The sequence below is a fragment of the Rhamphochromis sp. 'chilingali' genome (genome assembly GCF_963969265.1).
Source record: "Rhamphochromis sp. 'chilingali' genome assembly, chromosome: 2".
Taxonomy (NCBI): domain Eukaryota; kingdom Metazoa; phylum Chordata; class Actinopteri; order Cichliformes; family Cichlidae; genus Rhamphochromis; species Rhamphochromis sp. 'chilingali'.
Window position 1 is genome coordinate 55,695,445 of NC_137930.1, and position 20,885 is coordinate 55,716,329.

Sequence of the window (20,885 nt, forward strand, 5' to 3'; positions counted from 1 at the left end):
CCATCCACTTATCCAAAGTAAAGAGAGCAGTTATGTTACAAGTTTGGTTCAGCCACATTATGAGCAACCTGATCTTGGCATCCCAATTCTTGTTTTGTATTGAAGAGCCTCATTAGAGCTGTCACCTGCAAGAGTTTTAATGATGAATCAGAAAGCTGATATGAGTTCTACCTTATCGGTTCAAGTGAGTGTCTGACATCGTTAATAAAGATGTCCTTGAAGATTAAAGGAGTCTTCATGGTGTCTGTTGTTTTGAAATGAAAAATCCAAATTCTTTAATATTAGGGTGTCCAAGTACTTTTGGCCACATACCCAGAAGGTAATTCTCAGTCACCAGGTAGGGCACGTGTTGCAGTGCTATGGTAAATCCATACACAGGTTAATCTAAAGCTGGCAGTAAGGGAGCTGTAATAGAACAACATACAGGCAGTTCCTACAGTGACAATCAAACGAAACAGGCATGCAAGGTGACTCACGCTGTTTGATAAATTAGACTTGGAGAATTTCACACTTTCTCTGCTTGATAGTCCATAATGCCATATTGACATATTGCTGAGCGAGTCTTTGTCACTTTGAAATTGTAGCCCTGGCCTCGGGGAGCAAAATCAACAGTTTCAAATAATGCTCAGTGAGACTTTGCCTGCATAACACAGCTTTACTTTTTGTTAGAGGTAACGGCTGCACATAGTGGCTTTAATAAACTGGTGGTTGTTTATCGCCACTCAGAGTTCTCAGAATTCTTTGTTCCAATTTATGTTATTGTTAGAAAGCGAGTGGGAACGGGAGAGGAAAAAATAAAGGACAGAGGCAGAAGGTGGAGCTGCAGGTAGAAAAGAAATGATTGTAAAGACAGCTGCAAGTGCAGAATGCCAACCTTGAGCTTTGCTTTCCTGCCTGTTCTCTCCAAGCCTCTCACACAATGCTCCCTCTTTCCTCCTCTTTCTGTTTGTCTCCCGCTCTCTGCTCCCCTCTCTCCGGCCGTTGCTTCCATCAGATAGTGGCCTTTTAGTGCACAGCAATGATAAAGCAGTCAGAGTGGCTGTGAGAGAGAATGGGTGGTCTAAAGCTCCCCTATCTCCAATCTGAGCACCTCCTGCCTCTTAAGAACATTAGTAAGGAAATTAAGCTCTCTCAGTCTTCTTAATGTCAGAACAATCCCTGCCTTTGAGCAGCTGCTTTAGCACACCGTGATAGAAACGCAGCCCTAAAATCTCCTCCCCTCACAGCTTCTCTCTGTCAAGGTCTGTGTGTGTGTGACACCAGATCTGTGCCCTTGGATTGAGAGTTTCATGTGAATGGCTGCTGCTGCTGCTGCTGCTGAATATCTGAGCATTATAATTATTTGTCTGCTTTTGTTGCCCTGCAGCTGTCCCCAGGTTCGGAGGATGATGAAGGGCCCATCAGTGAAAAGCTGGGTCGGATCCAGTTCAGCATAGGCTACAGTTTCCAGAACACGACCCTCACGGTCAAAGTTCTCAGGGGCCAGGACCTCCCGGCCAAGGACTTCTCTGGCACCTCCGACCCCTTTGTTAAAATCTACCTACTGCCTGACAAAAAGCACAAGCTGGAGACCAAGGTCAAGAGGAAGAACCTCAACCCCCACTGGAACGAAACCTTCCTGTTTGAGGGTCTGTGTTTACATACTGGAATGTTCTCACTAAATATTTTCCATCACCTTTTCCAAATATGCTGCCATCTGTGGTTTGATTGGGACATCATTGCTTTCAGTTTGATAGCCTGAAACAACAGAAAAAACTATAAATCTGTCATGTACAATAACCAAAAGTAGTAACACTTTTAATTGCGTGTTTATGTAAAATCATGTTGCACATTTGTAAGAAGCTGAGTCAGATAACAAACAAAAGCTAATCAAATATAACCGTCATGGTCCTGGGTCTGTGACCCAGTGTTTATGTGTTTTTGGTTTAATTAATATTCTTTGATTTAGTTTTATTTATGATTCAGTTTTCATTGCTCTTCCTAGTCTAGTCATTTATATGTCTAGTTCTTAGGTTCTTGTTCATTTAATCTGTCCCCTTGAGAATAACACCCCCAAAAAATGGATAAAACAAACCAGAGCAAACAAGTTGGAACATGAAGTACGAGTCTGTATACACACTGGGATTGACTCCTCAATAGGACACGACTGGGGACTGACCACAGCTGGAAAAATGGTAAAGTATAACTAGCTTTCAAATTAAAACAGGAAATATTCAAAAGATGCAAAAAGCTAAATGAGATGTAAAAAGGGGGACAAAGGCACTAAAACATAGAAAGATTTGCAAGGCAAGACGGCGAAACATTGAGGTTGCTATGAACTTTGGGAGGAAAAGATAAAATCCAAACAGAAATTAAACCTAATCAACACAACAAACCAATGCTCAAAAACATCACAACAACCTGGGACCATGACATTTGAGGGGGATGAATTCTATAATTAGGGCTTTGGATAGCTGTAAACCAATTTAAATCAATAACTGAACATTTAGGGAGATTTGGTCATTTGCTTTCTTGCTGAGAATAATGCTAGAAGATTGAGACCACTTAATACTCACGCAGCCAGGAGCTGCTTCGCTTTGCATAAAGACCGAAAACAGGCACGAAGAGATAAATTCAAAAGCTCCATTTTAAAATGTAAAACTATTGCTTCAAGAATATGTGTCTTTTTTAAATAGTCACGGCAAAGGATTCAGATTGCGCAGTGCGATTACCGAGCTGTTACAAAGAGCTGTCTCTCAACACAAAAAGAGCATTGTGGGAGATGTGTGAAAACACATAACGTGTGAAACTGCAACAACATTTTTTTTGCATTGATAAAAGCTCCAGTTTAAGAAACTGCGGAAATCATTCTGAGTCGAATAATAACGAATGCTCTTGAACACTGCAGAGGTTTCGTAGCAGTCGCGCAGATGGCAGTGAAGTGTCTCATTCCTGTATGATTTGAATTGCTTGTGAAATGGTAAAACAGCCAAAAGTAATGTTCAGAACCTTTTACAAAATCAGAACAATGGCCTGTGCTCTAGGAAAAATGAATGAGTTGGCTGTTTTTTTACTGGAGCCTAATATTACTTCTCAGCCAAAACCATCCCTCTTTGCACTGCTGCAGATTACACTGGCCTTCTTCCCTCTCTGTGGTTTAGCCCTCACCCTTCAGTGTTTTCTGTTTCTGTCTCTGTTTTAGGCTTCCCTTATGAGAAGGTGAGAGAGCGCACTCTCTACCTTCAGGTGTTGGACTATGACCGTTTCAGCAGGAATGACCCCATTGGAGAGGTGTCAGTCCCCCTTAATAAGGTGGAACTGGGCCAGTTAAAGACCTTCTGGAAGGAGCTGAAGCCCTGCAGTGATGGCAGTGTAAGGAAGGGAGGGGTGACCGCGGGGTCGAGCCGCGACGTGCGGTTTTATTAAAACACGTGTGACAAATTTGTTGACAGTTTTCAGCATGTGAGCTGGATTGACATATTTTTATTTTTGGCGGGTGAGCCACGTGCTCGCCCATGCCTGCCTGGGTGCTGGATGGTCTGTGTTTGGCACAAGGAGGTTAGAGCAGAAAGGGCAGTGATATAAGATTACACAACAAGCTAGTGAGTAGCCTGGAGTTTGATATTCCTTGATGAAATCTGATATTAGGCTGGGTGATTCATACTCCGCTGTGTTTGTTTGCGTGTGTGTGTGTGTGTGTTCCTCAGGGGAGACGAGGAGACCTGCTGGTGTCTCTCTGCTATAATCCCACCGCCAACACCATCACTGTGAACATCATCAAAGCACGCAATCTCAAAGCCATGGATATCGGGGGCACCTCAGGTATACACTCCCCTTTGTTTGTTTAGGCTCTCTTTCTCTAAGCATTTCTCAGCAGCTGGAAGTCCTTCCTGACTTTGGAAGCTCTGTGCTTCACACAAGGCTCTGTCTCTGTGTTCAAACACTCACTGACTCGTCTGCTAACAGGACGGTTGCTGGCCACCGTCGATAGCTACAGCAGCAAGGTGACATTACTTCAAGCGTCTCTCCATTGACCTCCCTCTTTCCTGTCCTCTCTTTCTGTATATCTATGAGGATCTTCAACCTCCTAGCCAAATCTGTGTCAGCTCAGTCTGGTTGCTGCTAGTTTTTAAAGTGTCCTGTCTCGCTGTGAAATGCTCTCTGTGGCATATTTCTTGTACAATTACAGCTTCCCGCAGTAGTAGGACTGGTGGCTGGTAGTATGACAGAATCTCACAATGCTCCAGAACTAGTAGTACAGATCCCAGGCCCTATTTCCATAAATACTTCCTCATTTGTATGTTTCCTCGCTCGGGGGATAAGTTGACCTTGAGCTCAAACGAGGTATCTGCTTCCCTGCTGCCTTTTCTGACTTTTAACAATTAGGAGGGTAATTGCAAACCTGACCCTAAAAAAAAAGAATAAGAAAAAAAAATCACCATGTGCATCTTCATCGTCTCGCTCATGTAAACCACCGCACTCTGCTTCCACGCTGCAGATCCCTATGTGAAGGTGTGGCTGATGCACAAGGACAAGCGTGTAGAGAAGAAGAAGACGGTGGTGATGAAGCGCTGTCTCAACCCCGTCTTCAATGAGTCCTTCCCCTTTGACGTGCCCGCCCATGTGCTGAGGGAGACTACCATCATCATCACCGTCATGGATAAGGACAGACTCAGCCGCAACGATGTTATTGGCAAGGTAAGGTTTCACAGGTGCCGTCTGTTCAGGACGTGCAAGCCTCCTTGTTACAAAGTCTGAAACTGCAACTGATTAAAAGTACTTTCAGGGAACAAGCAGCCGCTACCGAGGTAGGTCAGCTTGTCATTGCAGTTTACTCTGTGACCACGGCAATGACAGAGAGCACACCAAGGAAGATAATACAGTAATTAATTAATGAATTATACACTCATACATTATTCACCAGCAGCGAGCAAAACAATCAATAAGGAGAAATCATCCAGGAGCATAATGAGCTTCAGGCTTTGATTATCTGGTGAGGATCGTGTCACCCTGCTGGCCGTTTTCCTCTTAACGGAAGAGCTGGGTTTGTTAGCTAATAATTCACTCTCTGGGTAAACAGATGAGAAGACTGTTACCACTCTCATGTCTGTCCTTTGAAAATATAGCCACCAGATGGTTTAGTTTAGTTTAGCACACAGACTGAAAACTACGTGCCATTTTGATGTGGATTTATGTGCCAGACTAATTTCATGGCGGAGCTGAGAAAGTAACAGGTTCCAGGCAAAAAAAAAGGAAAATTTGCTAATTTAGGCAACAGCAAAATGCATTTTACCTTCATCAGTTATGCAGCCTGTGTGAAAGCTGAGACACTGTTCTTTCTTCATTTCATTAGTTTCCAACTCATTGCAGCTTTCCAGGCTCTCCTCGCATGTGGTGCATGTCAGACGTTGCATGCACAGAACGGCTCTCTTTGCAAAGGTGTTGTCATGACTGAGTGAAGCCATGAGAAACTTGAACCCAAAATGCACGTGAGAATGACAAAAAGCCATTACTTTAACATTTATTCCCTCATCAAGCCTCTGCCTTTTTTCTTCCCCTCTCTCAGATCTACCTATCGTGGAAGAGTGGACCAGCGGAAGTGAAGCACTGGAAAGACATGCTTGCTCGGCCGCGCACTAATGTCGCCCAGTGGCATGCTCTCAAGGCCTGATCGCACTACCCAGCTTCCTTCATGGCCCCTTCCCGTCTCCTATCCCTCCCTCCTCCTCCTCCTTCTCTCTCTCTCCTCTCTATCTCTCCCCTCCTCCCACTCCTGTCCTTATGCACAAGACTGACTTGCTGCCAGGCTGCGAAACACGGGTACAATTAGCCATCTGCTCTCTTAAACCTTTAAAGTCCTTTTCTCTTTTCTTTCAAGGATCTCAAATTTTTTCTCCCCGACCCGTCTCTTGTGTTCCCTCCTCTCATACAGCCCCATCTCAGTTTCCGTGTCTCACCCCTTTGCCAATGGTTCCCCTGTTTCTGACTGTCTGTATGTCCGTCTGTCCGTCCTTATGCACTTTGCCTGTGGAGGTCTGATAATCAATTCCTTTGCCGATCCCTTAGTTTTGAACTGCACTGCAGCCCCTGACCCATATAAGGTGCCAGTCCCGTGGGATCACAGAGAATCGTCAGTAATGATCTAATCTCATATAATCCTGTTGTATGAATATTCCAGGTATACAATACTATACAGTATGTACTGTATGTACATATACATATGAATATATTAGGTGTATAGATTGGCAGAACTCCCCTATACACACGACTAGTATACAGTATATTACTCATAGGTCGCCTGCTGTTTCCCATCTCTTCCGTCTCTTCATTTGCCGCCTCGTCCTTGTCATCTGTCTCAAGAGTACTATATTCCCCCTACTTTTCAGTCCTTCCTCCTTTTTACTCAAAAGTGGTTTAATGTTCAGCTGAAGTTGTTGAAAGCAATCAATATATGGTGTGTAATGAAACCAGCTGAGCTCAAGATGGAATTGTTGATACCGCTGTCTCTTCTCTCCTCTTTTTTCTTCCCTATGTCCCTTTTTTCTCTCTTCTTTTCCCCCTTTATTGTTCCCAATTTCTCTTCCCCTGGCACAATATTAGCGAATTCCTCCCCCACTCCCCCTTTCTGGACGTCCCTCCCCCTCTTCCTCCTCGTCGTCTGTGTGCTGTGGGTGCTGTGCTGTAGCTCCGACAAAAATAGAGATTAAAAATTTAAAAAATAAACTGAACTTTCCGAAGCTGGGAAAGCAGGGACACGATGAACTTGTGAAACGGAGCGCTCCTGATGTTTTCCAGACAAAAAAGCCCCGACACGGAGAGAGAGAAAAAAGAAGATGAAAACACAAACAAGCAAACAGATCCTTCCTCCCCCTCAAGATACTATGATGTCATTTTTCACAGCATCACCAACTGAGGAAACGAGTTTAAAATCTTCTTCCAACGTTAAGATGAGAGCAGAGGCAAGAGGCCACGTTTGTGCAGTTTACGCACGTGCACGTGGGTTTGCGTGTGCACACTTCCGTCTGTTTAATGATGCTATGAATTCTTTGTGCTGCCCCGTGCTCATGTTTTACGCTGACGGGGGTGACGATCTCCGTCCGTTTTGACTGTGCGCTGTGCTGCGGTGATGTGTGCCTGTTGGTGTGCGTTTGTTTTCACAGGAGCCGTTCTGTAGAAATCTTCTCTTTTCTCTTTCTCATGTTGCGCTCTTCTTGCTCTTCTTACTGCCATTGTTTCCCCATCTTCTACTGCCCTGCCTTCTGAACGAGGGCACGGGGAAGTTCTATCTGCACTTTTTGGAAATGTAATAACAATAATAATGATGATGATGATTATAGTGATGGTGAAAAATTAAGGGAGGAGTGTCTGAAAGGGCGAGCAGAAGTTGGTGAGAGGTGACGTCTTCTCTGTGATTTCAGGGCTTGGAGATGTAGGTCATAGAGGATGCAGGGCTCTCATCCTCCTCTTTTTATTCTTTTTTCTCGATGTACGTGCATGCACACGTGCATGTGTGTGTGTCAGCTACCACACTCCTGGTGGCAGACTGCTGGTGTCTGAAATGTCAGGCCGGGATGGAGATATCAGGCTTGTCTTCTTGTCACGTGGAAGCCGGCCAGCACAGCAGTGCTATTTCACAAAGCGTCGATCAACAACAAGAGCGTGATCAGAGCTCTAAACAACAGTCTGTCCTGTATTCCTCGCCTCAAAATGCTGAACAATTGTTAGGCATCTAAAACAGTCATTTCGATGTGCATTTTTCCAGTTTCCACACTGGAAGAAAAGTAATAAAACAAAACAATAAAACATTCTTTGGGTTTTTGTTGCACTTCAAAGGAAAAATGAGCAAGCGTGTATCACAGACAATAGGTGTGATATTAGACAATGGCCTGATCTGCCACCGTGAGATACCGTAGAAGCAGATTAGACATTATCTCTTCACTGAGTGCTAGAGAGTACCATAGAATGTACCGTTGCCCTCTTTGCCCGGCACATTCAACACAGCTCGATATTTCTGTAACGTAGATAAAACTGTCATAAAGCAGCAGCAACTGGAAAAGCTGTCAACTATTAAGAGCTACTTAAAAAAAAATCTGCTTTCTTAGTGTGCTCTTTACTACAGCCTGCCTGTGTGGGGGGTTTTTTTTGCATTCATGAAGTCTTGACAAGCGAATCACGTCACCTGTTCCTTTCTTTTCTTCCAGCGGCTTAATTTTCTAAATGAAAATCCTCATTTCAGGAAACTCTCAAGTTAAACAGACTTACCAAGTAAATATAATCAGTTTGTTTCTTCGCTGAAACGTAACCATTTTCGTAATGCAGCGTGAGTAGTTTTGAACTAACTCGGCCTCATCAAAAAAAGCTGTGGCCCCTGCAGTGGATTTTATTTCCTCGCATCATGCAACAATTTGACAGTATCTTGCATTTCGGTGTTTATTTTCAGTTATGCCAACCAGTTCAACACTTGACAGACAGTATGAATTTGCAGTTGTGTAAGCGTGCGTTGCTCCTTGTCCAGTAGCTCTCTAAGCTGGTCTTGGGCATGTGCTCAGTGTGTTCTGGGTAGTGTGGTTTGTGTGAGCCAGGCTGCCGCGATGCGCTGATCCAGTCCAGCAACCTTCAGAACAATTGGCCAGCCGTGGAACAGGGCCCACTGTTTTGACAGCCACTGCCTGCAGTGTCACAGCACATTACACTCCCATTAGGTGGTCAGAAAGGAGAAATATCTGCCTCCTTGGACCTGGGGGACTCACGATTTGCAGAGGTATCACTTGCTAAGAATAAAAGAAAACGTGGCAGACTCTCATTAGTTACCATGTTTGTGATGGACAGGGATAGAGCTCGTCGGCGAAAAAATGGAAATCAGTGGGTGTTCGCTGCTAAAGCTGTGAAAAGCACACGTGCAGGCGATGAGTCAACACAGTACCTCTGCTATTTCCTTTTGCCAAGAGTCCTCGTTGCTCGAAAAGTGATAAATTGCTATGCTACAGGGGCTTACAAAGCTTAGTCATCAGTGACCCTGTAAACCTGGGGATACGGCTTTATTTATAGAAACATGAGGCACCGTGTAATGCCTCTGATCCTGACAGGTAGGACTGGAAGCTGAAAGGATACAGGGTCAAGCTTTTAAAACTTACAGCTTTTGAATACAGATTATTTCTTACATGGAAATTCAGCGTGTGACATTTTCTCCTCTCCTCAATTGGTGGGCCAGCAGATAATTAGCCAGAGACACTTTAATACTTTCTTTGAGCACGTTTTAGTGAGCGAACCGGAGACGTGAAAAGCTCAACATGCAGTTTAGTCATTTTGGCGTTACTTTCTCGTTTGTTTGTACTCCCACAGACCACACTGGTACATCGGCGAAAATTAAAAGAACCGCAAAACAACAATTTTCCCCATTTAAATCTCTGCTTTTGCTTTTAAGTGGTAACAAAGTGAGCTTTCATCATATCGCAAAGCTGTTAAAAGAAAGAAATGTTTCAGTACAAAATCTTTCATTTTGATGTGTTAGATGAGTTATGCATAAATGAGAAACTCACAATGTGTTATGTCTCACAGTGAGTTAATTTGAGTGAGGTTTTAAGTTAGTAAGAGGAAAAACATTAAAAACAGCTTCAAGAGCCTGTCATCAGTTCAAAATCATGTTTACAAGCCATTCTCATAAAGTTGGAACAAGTCACAACGTACCGAGCTGATAAAACACCGTTAAGCGTATTTGTTTAGCTGCTGAAGAGGGTCTCAGCTCCCAAGCAGAGCATTCTGTTTAAACCAAGAGCTTGATACTTGCAAATGTTAAATATGCAAAGAATTAGACATCAATTATCTTCATTTGTTTCGGTTAAAACAGAGTACATATGCTGGTAGTCAGAAAAAGAAAAAGTCCATAAAGTTAACCATTGTTTCTACATGTGACAAGGAAAACAAAATCCAGGTGTGACTGTAATATTGGGTGTGCACAGCAGTATCCCAACTATCCAGGAAGTTGCTCACTCCATTAAAATAACCAGGAGTCCTGAATATTATGTTGTCTTTGCCAGCAGTCAAACAGCAGCACTATTAAAATGGATGCTGCGCTCAGAGCCAAACAGTATAAAGGAGAAAGCAATTTCCAAATCCTAGTTTTATTATATTGCCACCTGTCTCACATCTCTAAACTTATTGCTTTTTGTTGGCACCAACACCGTCGGCAATGACCTTCAACAATCCTAAGCTCATGAATGCAGCATGGCAGCGGTGCAGATGCTCCCAGTCGAGATTCTTTCCTTTCTTTTTTTTGGACCAACTTCTCTCTCTGTTCTCGCTCTCCTTGTGTTCAGGCTCGGCTTCGTCTTTCATCATCTCTTCATTCCCTGGCGGAGCTGGCGGGTAGGTGCAGGTGTAGATAATTAGTGTTTGATTACAAAGCTTCAATTCAAGATAACTGACACAACCATCGCTGACTCCAAGTTTCCCAGAGAATAAAGACTCTTCGAGGGGATTTTTGTAGTTAGTAAATTTTTCTTTCCCTCTGATGTTTTTCTTTCTCTCCGTTTTAGTTAAAGTCTCATTAACTGTTGGAAAGATGTTCTTGGATTTTTGTGCAGGCGTTCATGTTGCCCTCAGGATGAACTGGAACCTTTTTAGGTTCTTCTCTTTTTTCTGTGGTATTATGATTCAGTCAAAACCTTTTTAGTGCTTTGGTTTATGCCCGAATACCTACAAAACCGAACACCAGCTGTGATTATGCTTATTTAATATTAATTGGTAAATTCTGGCATGATAACTAAACTGCTCATTACTCATTACTAAACTCCCATTTAACAGATATTCAGTGGCTCACTTAAGAGTAAGCAGTAAATTTAAATTTTGCCATGCCTGTATCACATCATTATGCTGGCATGCTGATGCCAGCCTTTATTGTCAAGGTAGAGTACGTAGGAAAAGTCTTGAGCCGCCCCTCATTTCTTTATATTTTGCTTACTGTCAGCTTGCAGGTTTTCATAAAGTGGTCTTGAGTAATAGTTCTCCAGGCTTTCTGAAGGTCTTACTATGATTTTCTCTTGACATTGACTACATTTTCAACCATTTTCAGTCCAGTTCATAACCCTTTTGAAAGGAATGTTTTTTTTGTTTGTTTATTTGTTAATTCACTCATCACCGACCTATGAGTCATTCAAACATAACAAGGCACCTAACTCAAAGGATGAATCAGTGTTGTGTCTACACAGACAACTTAGCAAAGAATCAATTTTTAATTGCATCTTTAGGCAGTTTGTTACTTGCAAAAACACATCAATTTACAATTTCTTTAGTTGAATTTAAAAGTGGGAAAGAGGACACAGTTTGACAGGAATAAAATAGCATTCTTGTATCAACAAGGTGATTCCCAAAGAGCTATAAGACATAAACTTAGTATCTCAGAATGGTGTGCTGTGTGTTCTTACAAAGTGTCAAGGTGCCACAAGAAGTGGCAGGCCTAAAAAACTATCTGCAGCAGGATCTGTATCTCCATCTACTGCTCACTGAAGCCTCATCAGAAATAGTCTGACGACGAAACCAATCTGAAGGAAGGAAAACTGAAAAAACTGCTGAAGAATGAAAAATAACAAAAGAACTGGACTGAAAATCAGTGACAAAAGGTCTTATGGATTGCTGAATTCAAATTTGAAAGGTTATCATCAGAAGTGGTCAGGAGAGAGGTACAAGAGTGAGTCTCTACAAATATTCTGTAAAACACAGTGGAGGCTCTGTCATGGTTTGGGGCTGCATTCCAGCCAGTGGTGTTGGGGATCTTTTCAAAACTGATGGAATTATGAACGCAGAAAAATACTGTAAGATTTTGATCCACCATCTGGAAAAGATCTGATTGGCAACGGCTTCGTCTTTCACCATGACAATGATCCCAAACACACTGTCAATGCAATAATAGCAAAGCTGGATACAAAAACACACAATGGGTCATTTTTGGTTATGGAGCTCAACGTTTTTGAAGCAGGGTGGGATCATCTTGACAGAGATTCAAACAAAAGGCAGCCAACATCCAAAGAAGAGCTTTGAATGTCCTTCAAGAAGCCTGGAGAACTATTCCTGAAGAGTACTTAAAGAAATTATAGGAAAGCTTGCTTAGTAGGATCCAGACTGTGTTGAAGAATAAAGGTGGTCATAACTGTAATACCTGTTTTTGCCTTATATACTATATTTCTGTATGTTTGCATGTTTCAGTAGATTGAATCTCTAGATAGATTTTTTGAACACAATATAAAGAAATGACTGGTGGCTTAAGACTTTGCACCATATCTTTTAGGTTTTAGAGAACAGACCGGGATCCTCATTAGGGATCCTCATGGTGCTGACTACTGCAGATTCTAAATTTGGCTGTAGAGTCAGGATTATACTTGCTCGCAAACATAGACATGAACAACTGAGGACATCATGGATGACTGGTTTCCATCTCTTCGTGGTTCCCTTTTAGTTTGGTGCCTGTGCCCATCCTAGACTTTATATATCTATCTACTGTGTCCTCACCTAATTGTTGTGGAGTCCACATTTTGCTACAGGAACATTAGCATTTTGGGCCATGTTGGTTTTTGTAGACAGAAGTGATCGTACGTGGAAGACAGCATGAAATGCAAAGATCTGAGCTGAGGCTATCATGCCTGGTTAGCAGGATGCATACACTCACTGACCAAAACCGAAACGGAAACACCTTGAACAACAAGCCATATTATTTCTCTGATAATTCCACAGAAATGCTCCTGAGGTGGAGTTCAGAGACTCAAATTAGTTGAGATGAGCTCCCAGCTGCAGGGACACCTGTTAACCACAACAGCCATGCCCATCATCTTAAGCCTTAATAAACTCCAAATAGGTGAGTTTTTTTTAAAAAAGACCCCCAGTGCAGTAGTTATGAAGGGGAAAGTTAGCTTTAGCAACCAAAAGCATTTTTGTACCAATCATAGACTCATTCAGGTCCAGAGGTTGCTGCACGGCTCAGTCACATCCATTCGTTCACAACAAACTTTGGCAGGCCTGTGGACACCCACATTTAGCCTCACGTCCCCCATTTAATGACTCTCTCGGACCCTCTCGCACTTGCTGATGCGGAAACTAGAACACTGCCACGAGTTCTGTTATCAGCTTGGCGTTGTGAAGCATATGAGTCATTCCTGGACTCCTATCTTTGAGATGTTTATTCTTGGTTGTGCATCCCCAAATTTATCATTGTCACCAGCAGCCTTCCCTCCTCTGTTTACTTTCTAAATAACTTAAAGCTTTATTGGCTGAAAGGGTCACATCTGTTTGCCAAAGGATTAGTAAGATATTCTTCTGAGCCTGATGATATTGTTTGTCCTTGTCATACTCTCCTGCACCATTTCTTATTCTTAAGCAGTTTTCCTTGATGGATATGGCTTTCTTCAGATGAGCATCATTGAGTCACTCTATTGGAAAGGTGCCTGCTTTGCAGTAGTTTTTACGATATTAGATTAAGGGTAGAGTTATTTTACGTCTTAGAGGACTTTAAATGTGTATGCACGGATTAAAATCAGGCAGTCGTCGTCATAATCTCATTCTAGGGAATCTGCAGTTGACGTTTTATTTTTCTGACTCATGTTCTGACAGCTCAGTAAGCCCTGAACCCCTCCAGGTCACCTTTGTCATTTGTCCAGTCATTTTCTGTGTGCGTCGCCCTGTACAGACAGACCTCACCTCCCCTAACTCGCCCTTTCGATTGTTTTAAGCATCTGGTGAGAACCAATGTGACTTCTCCCAATCAGGGTTTAAGTAAGCATTATTTGAATAGTAACAAATGGATATGAAAAACAATAATGAGTAATAATATCTTTTATTTCTTTCTGTTCACATTTGACTGTTGGTCAGTGTGTATGTATGTGTGTGCTTGGTGTTCTTGTGTTGGGGTTTATTTCTTTCCGAAACCGTGAGAAGAAAAAGCTTTCTGTTTTTGAAAAACTTCATGTAAATATTGTTGGTGAAAAATTAACATTTGTTGTACGCTGAGTTTTCATTTGTCACTCGAAATGATGACGAAAACAATGATATTCATGAATAACAGTGGTGATGTTGACGATACTGAAGCTGATTATACCTGCCCTTCTTGAACAAGGGCTTTTGATGTCTGCTGTATTTTTGTTGGAGGTGTCGTGTGGTCAGGGCAAGAGAAACAAAGGGAAGGAGTGATACCCAACACATCCCGGATCCGCCGTAGCAACACTGCCACATACCCTTTACCCTCCCCCCACACCTCCAGGAAATTGTGCGATATGTGGCGCTAATCGTAGCCTGTGTTTCTCATGCCATAAAGCTTTGGTTGCGTTTGTGTTGCAAACACCAAAACCAGCAGCGCCCTGCTTTTCAAGCGAGCTGCATGCCTCCCCGTGGAGCCACTCTGTCCTGGTTTGCTTGGCATCGCATCTCACCCTGTCTGCTCACAGGCTTGGGGATTTACTGTAATGCCATTGTGTTAGGCAGGATTGGCCCTGTTCTGACACCGATGATGCCGTCTTCATTGAATTTGCAGTCATTATTTTCTCTGTTGGAGGCCATGCATGGGGATGGGCATGTATGAGGACAGAGTGTATTCCTAGTAGAAGGACATAAACCATCCATCTGACCCCGTAAAGACAATTTTCATGCTGGTGAGTCAGCCTCTTATTCGAGGGTTAGACTCATGGTTAAGCACAAGTGACTGACATGAACTTGCCACATTATAGGCCCATCTTGTGCTTTTCCTTTTCTTTCTTTCTTTCTTTCTTTCTTTCTTTCTTTCTTTTTTTTTTTTTTAAAGAATTCACAGTCTTGAGGAAGAAATAAGAAATAACCTATATAGGCTATAAATGTTTGCCATATGGCAATAATTATTTTTAATCATTAAAAAAATTTTTTTTAAAAATAGGACAGACTTGTTTCCAAATGTCCAAAATGTGCCCTGTGCCTTCTTGACAGACATATTCAGCCCACTGCTTTATCAAATATATACATAAATAACTGCACAGGGCTCTAGTCCAGTTATTTTCACTGCAGGTGTCAGTACACCCACTTCCCTATTTTTCATATGTCATTGCCTTATGTATCTGGCTGGGCCTGTCGACAGTGCTGAGATGGAGCTTATCAGTTTCACTTTTAGGACCGTCTCTGCCAACAGACATGATATGGTACAGCAGATACTCCCAGCAGCCTTCTGCAGGAAGGACAGTGGATACAGTCTTGCCTTCATTTGTAACACCATCCTGTAGAGGGAGTCCCACAGGGTCAGAAAGTCCACAGACACACTAAAAATAAAATTCCCCTAAACCCAGATCCGTCAGAGCGCGCGTCTCTTACTTTCCTCGCTGGTTGTAAATAGACTTGATGCAGTTAGAGCAGCCTCTAACTCCTGCCATAATGTGGACATTTTTAATCAGGTAGGTAATAAGCAATACACTTAACCGATCTAATGCCATACTCCGAAATGTTACTGACAAAGTGTGATGGTGACTTCTTTGCGTTGAGGGATGTCGAGGGTAACACTCCTGTTTCTTCACCTCCTTTTCTCGACTCGCCGTGGCCCAACTCTTCAACAAAGAGTGCTCTAACTTAAAACACACAGTTGTGATGTGTACAATCTAATTTAATGTATTTATTTATGTATTTTTGCCAACTTTGTAAAGTGTATAAATATCTATAAATATATGAAAAATGACAGTACTGTATAGATTTTAGCTGCCTGGTAAGGTTAATAGTATATACTTGGTAGACTAAAAGAAAAAGCGTAGAGCTGTTCAAAAGCCAGTTATTGAGAAAAATGCTTTCTGTAAAACCCAGTGCCACTGGCTCTTTTTATATTCTAAGTTTCGTTTCTGGTTTATTTTTTTATTCTAGCCAGTCGGATCCAAAGTGTGTGTTCTTCTTTCCGTTTGTTTGTTAATCGGTTATTTTGCTGTTTCATTTCTTTTCTTGACAAAGACACAGCGAGGTTCTGGCAGCCAGGAGAGTGCGGTGGAACGCAGACTGGGACCCTGTGCAGTAGTGTGTATGTGTGTGCGTGTATGTTAGGTGTGTGTCCGTCCATGGTAGTGCTAGTGCTCTCTGTGCAGTGCCTCCCTCCTCCCTCCTCTCTCTGATGTAGTTTGTCATGTGATGCAGTGTGCATTAAGGTGCAGGATGACTGTGTTTTCTGAAGCTGGCAGCTGCCCCGTCTCTTCCACCCCCACCCCCTCCACCAATGTGTGTCTCCTCCTCATGTCCACTCTTGTTGTTTTTTTCCCACCGCACGTTTCAGTCGTCCGCCAAGTATAGATTTCCATTCTCGCTGCTCAATTGTTCATTTGCTCTCCCATTCAGCTGGTAATGTGCACACCACCGGAGTCTAATTTCACAGTAATCCGTGCTTCCCGATCTATCTGTGATCCTTTGACCATTAGCATCTCTCATTCATCACCTTCCACATTTCTGAAGAACACCTTGTTTTTCTACAGAGCTCTGTGGACCAGAGAATGATTTAGCACAAAAAAGAGGGCATGCTTATAACTCCCCCCAAATCTCTTACCCCCAATCATACTTCTTTTTCTTTACCCTCCTGATGCAAAGTGTGAGGAGATGGGTAGCTGTCAGCTCAGCATGCAGAATCACAAAGCAGCCATATTCAAAGTCAAGCACAGACTTAAATCTATGTTTTGGTGGCTTCACTGCTGCCCGTTTGTAGCAAGAGCAGGAGAATAGCCTTAAAGATTGGACCAACTGCACGAAAAAGTAGTGGGATATGTGCATTCGTAGTGGACTATTATTACCAACCCTTTCCCACACCAGATTTATTACTCAGTATTCCAATGTGTTGCTTGGTTGCTCTGTACATATCTGTGTAGTACTTCTGTTGATGTCCCTGTGTTAGTATAGTAATGGGTTCTTACTGGGCGGCCTCCGCAGACGTCCTCTCTCTCCTGCCCTCGTCTCATTTTCTCAGAAACTTCAAAACATTCCATCTGAATCTGTAGTGAACAACAATTTAAAGCTGATTAGATTCCACATATACTCGGAGTAAAACAGCAGGAGGACTGAACCACAGACGTTTCCACGGCGAGCCATGATAATAACCAAGACGCCTTGCTTCACGTCCCTCTGAGAACTACACACCCACAGCTTGCAGCACACTCAGCGTAAACGACCTTCACACGCCCCTTTGCTCCTCCTAATCCACCTCAATGCTGACCTCACCCAGTTTTTAGAGGTCAATGGGTCGTCTGTGTTTGTGAGGAGCCTCTGACCTCCTGAGGGTGGAGTAGAGGAGAAGGTGGGAGAGCCCTGGGAGGCAGCAGAAAGGCGTGTGCACGTGGTCACATCCTGGGTCAGGAGGGAAGGAAGCCAGGGCGTCTCGAGGTCAAGCCCAGTAGCACTTTGGTTTTGCGTTCCATGTTTTTTTAGCCTCTCCTGTTTTTTGGCCGAGCGGACTGTGATCTTACTGGTTGATTTTCTCGTTCTCCTCCACCCATCAGTGTTATAAAGTGTGTTGGGTGGATGGAGCCTTGGAGCTGAGCTCTGATTTTGTTCCATATTAAAGAATCATTTTTACTACACCTGTGTCCAGAGATTCATTGGTCTTCTTTATTGCCTTTCATTTTACAAGGTACTTCCAGGAGTTGAGATGCTGCTGTAGCTGATCACTTAACCTGCAAGAACCTTTGAGTTTCTGTTCATTCAGAATGTGAAATCTCAGCAACTCTTTAATAGATTGATTGACTTAAATAGATATTCATGGTTCACAGAGGATGAGTCCTACAGAGCTGCATGAACTCGTTCACCTATTTGTCTTAAAGTGAAATGGAATACTTGAAATTTGTTACAAAATTGAGTAATAACTTCAACAAGAGCTCTGGAACTTTATTTTTCGCATCATTATTTTATACAACATTTAATTTGTTGAAAATACAAGTGTTGTGCAAAAGTCTTGATCCACCCATAATTTCTTTATATTTAGTTCAGAAACTGGGAAATGGGTGGAACCATATTACACGGTACATGGAAATACAGCATAAAGGTAAAAACTGAGTTAGTACAATTCTAATAAGCTTGGAAGTCAATATTTGGTCTTCAGGAATAGTTCTCCAGGCTTCTTGAAGGACATTCAAAGCTCTTCTTTCGATGTTGGCTGCCTTCATTCCATTCTCTGTCAACATGATCCCACACTGCTACTTTAATGTTCAATAATGTTGAGGTCTGGGCTCAGGGGAGGCCAATCCATGACTAAGAGTGCTCAACTGTGCATTTTTCTATCCAGGTATGCTTTCACTGGTAGTGTGCCTGGAATCATTGTTATGTTGTCAATTAGATGCTTTCCAAATAATATCACAACACGTTTGGATGAAATGCAGACCCAAACCATGACACAGCCTCCATTGTGTTTCACAGATGTCTGGAGACACTCACTGCTGTACCTCTCTCCTGACCTCCTGCTATATATATTATTGACCATTTGCACGAAAAACCTCGAGCTTGTTTTTATGTTTTTGTATTTTAATTTTCATTGCCTTTTCTCTCTATTTCCCTTCCTTAAGAATGTCTTCTTGTCAGCCAGCCTTACAATGAGACTATTTCTAAAATAATCAGCGAAGAGTAGATGGGTAGATGGATCAATTGAATCCTGTGTCAGGTCTTTACTGGATCTTCTGTTTTTAAGGACATGACTTTCAGATACTGTTCATCTGCTGTGGATGTTTTTTTGAACCGAAATATAAAGGAAATGTCTCAAAACTCATACAGTACATTACTTGCTAATCAAATTTGCAAAGCAGTGCCTTTCCCGTCTGCTTAAGCTCTACCTTAATGCTGATTAATATGTGTTAGCATGCTAATGTGAAAACTGAAAGTGGAATTTTCCTCTGCTCATCCAATTTAGGGTTGCAGTGGGGCATTTTAGAACTCCACACAGGCAGGTCCCAGATAACCGACTCAAACCCACGACCTTCTTGTTGTGAGGCAACAGTGCTAACCACTGCATTCCTGTGGTGTCATGTAGATATCCCAGTTACAAATAAATGAATCAAAAAACAAAAATCCTCCTGTTGCTTTTTGGACCTACAAATTTAATCACAATGACAAAGCCTAAACCAATTTTTATCACTTGTCTACTTTTTTGTTTGATTTTGAATTAACTGACATTACTGAACTATGACACTCAGAGTGTGTTTTGAGTCTTTAGTCTTAATTAAATTTTATGTCATTTTTTACATGCTGTCACTTGCATTTACAGTCACCACAGGGAGCAGACTTCTGTACACACTTTGATTAGTAGCGTCCTTGTAGCAGACTAGCCTGATAAATATCTGCTGCTGATAGCTCGCTTGCTAACACTAGCATCACTACTAGCACTGAGGTTCACAGCTGATGCCTGACTGGTCCGACCACCTTTTCTGTTTAACCAACATGGTGACCAGTTGACCACTGAGAACACACCATAAAGATACTCATAAAGTATGCATACTTTTAAGTGTAAATATCTATCCATCTATTCTCTTCCTCTTATCCTTTCAGGGTCATGGGTCTGTTGGAGCCTATCCCAGCTAGCATAGAGAGAGAGGCTGGGTATACACCCTGGACAGGTCATCAGTGTAAACATACTTTTGCAACTTTTGACTTGTTTACGCAAACAGGTTTTCATCTTTGATGATGTAAATTTCATACCATATAGGATATGACATTTCTGAAAATGCTTTCCAAATTATTTTTTAAGTGCTTCAAAAAACCTCATGGCAGAAATCTTTTCTTGTCACAGTAAGATAGGCATAGACTCAGTTCCATCGTGTGTACTGGTAAACCACAACTGCATCCAGAGAAGAAAAACTTAACCAAGTTACCCTTTTCATTAATTTTCTAGAAAAAAGGTCTACAGGGTGGGCCATTTATATGGGAATGGTTGGTGATATTAAAGTCCTGTTTGTGGCACATTAGTATATATGAGGGGGAAAACTCCTCAAGATGGGTGGTGACCATGGTGGCCATTTAGAAGTTGGCCATCTTGGATACAACTTTTGTTTTTTTCAATAGGAAGCGGGCCATGTGACACATCAAACTTATTGGTAATGTCACAAGAAAAACAATGGTGTGCTTGGTTTCAATGTAACTTTATTCTTTCATGAGTTATTTACAAGTTTCTGACCACTTATAAAATGTGTTCAATGTGCTGCCCATTGTGTTGGATTGTCAATGCAACCCTCTTCTCCCACTCTTCACACACTGATAGCAACACCGCAGGAGAAATGCCAGCACAGGCATCAAGTGTCCGTAGTTTCAGGTGCTGCACATCTCGTATCTTCACACCATAGACAATTGCCTTCAGATGACCCCAAAGATAAAAGTCTAAGGGGGTCAGATCGGGAGACCTTGGGGGCCATTCAACTGGCCCACGACGACCAATCCACTTCCAGGAAACTGTTCATCTAGGAATGCTCGGACCTGGCACCCATAATGTGGTGGTGCACCCTCTTGCTGGAAAAACTCAGGGAACGTGCCAGCTTCAGTGCATAAAGAGGGAAACACATCATCATGTAGCAATTTCAAATATCCAGTGGCCTTGAGGTTTCCATTGATGAAGAATGGACCCACTATCGTTGTACCCCATATACCACACCAAACCATCACTTTTGTTGTTCCAACAGTCTTGGAGGGATCCATCCAATGTGGGTTAGTGTCAGACCAATAGCGGTGGTTTTGTTTGCCTCATCACTGAACAAAATCTTCTGTATGAACTGAGGGTCCTGTTCCAATTTTTGTTTTGCCCATTCTGCAAATTCTGTGCGCCGATCTGGGTCGTCCTCGTTGAGATGCTGCAGTAGCTGGAGTTTGTAAGGGTGCCATTTGTGAGTAGCTAATATCCGCCGAAGGGATGTTCGACTAATGCCACTCTCCAGTGACATGCGGCGAGTGCTACGCTGTGGGCT

General features: G+C 42.5%; 1 protein-coding gene across 4 annotated transcripts in view; it reads left to right on the forward strand.

Annotated features, from left to right (window-relative positions):
- syt7a (synaptotagmin VIIa) overlaps positions 1 to 14,751 on the forward strand; it is a 91,692-nt gene extending 76,941 nt beyond the window's left edge. For all 4 annotated transcript variants that reach the window (XM_080874810.1, XM_080874809.1, XM_080874807.1 and 1 more), the window contains 5 exons: positions 1,367 to 1,628; positions 3,182 to 3,351; positions 3,687 to 3,801; positions 4,478 to 4,677; positions 5,546 to 14,751. In XM_080874810.1, coding sequence (XP_080730936.1) covers positions 1,367 to 1,628; positions 3,182 to 3,351; positions 3,687 to 3,801; positions 4,478 to 4,677; positions 5,546 to 5,650 — 852 coding nt within the window. In that variant the 3' untranslated portion in view covers positions 5,651 to 14,751. The remainder of the gene's footprint in view (positions 1 to 1,366; positions 1,629 to 3,181; positions 3,352 to 3,686; positions 3,802 to 4,477; positions 4,678 to 5,545) is intronic.
- Positions 14,752 to 20,885: the final 6,134 nt, after the last annotated feature.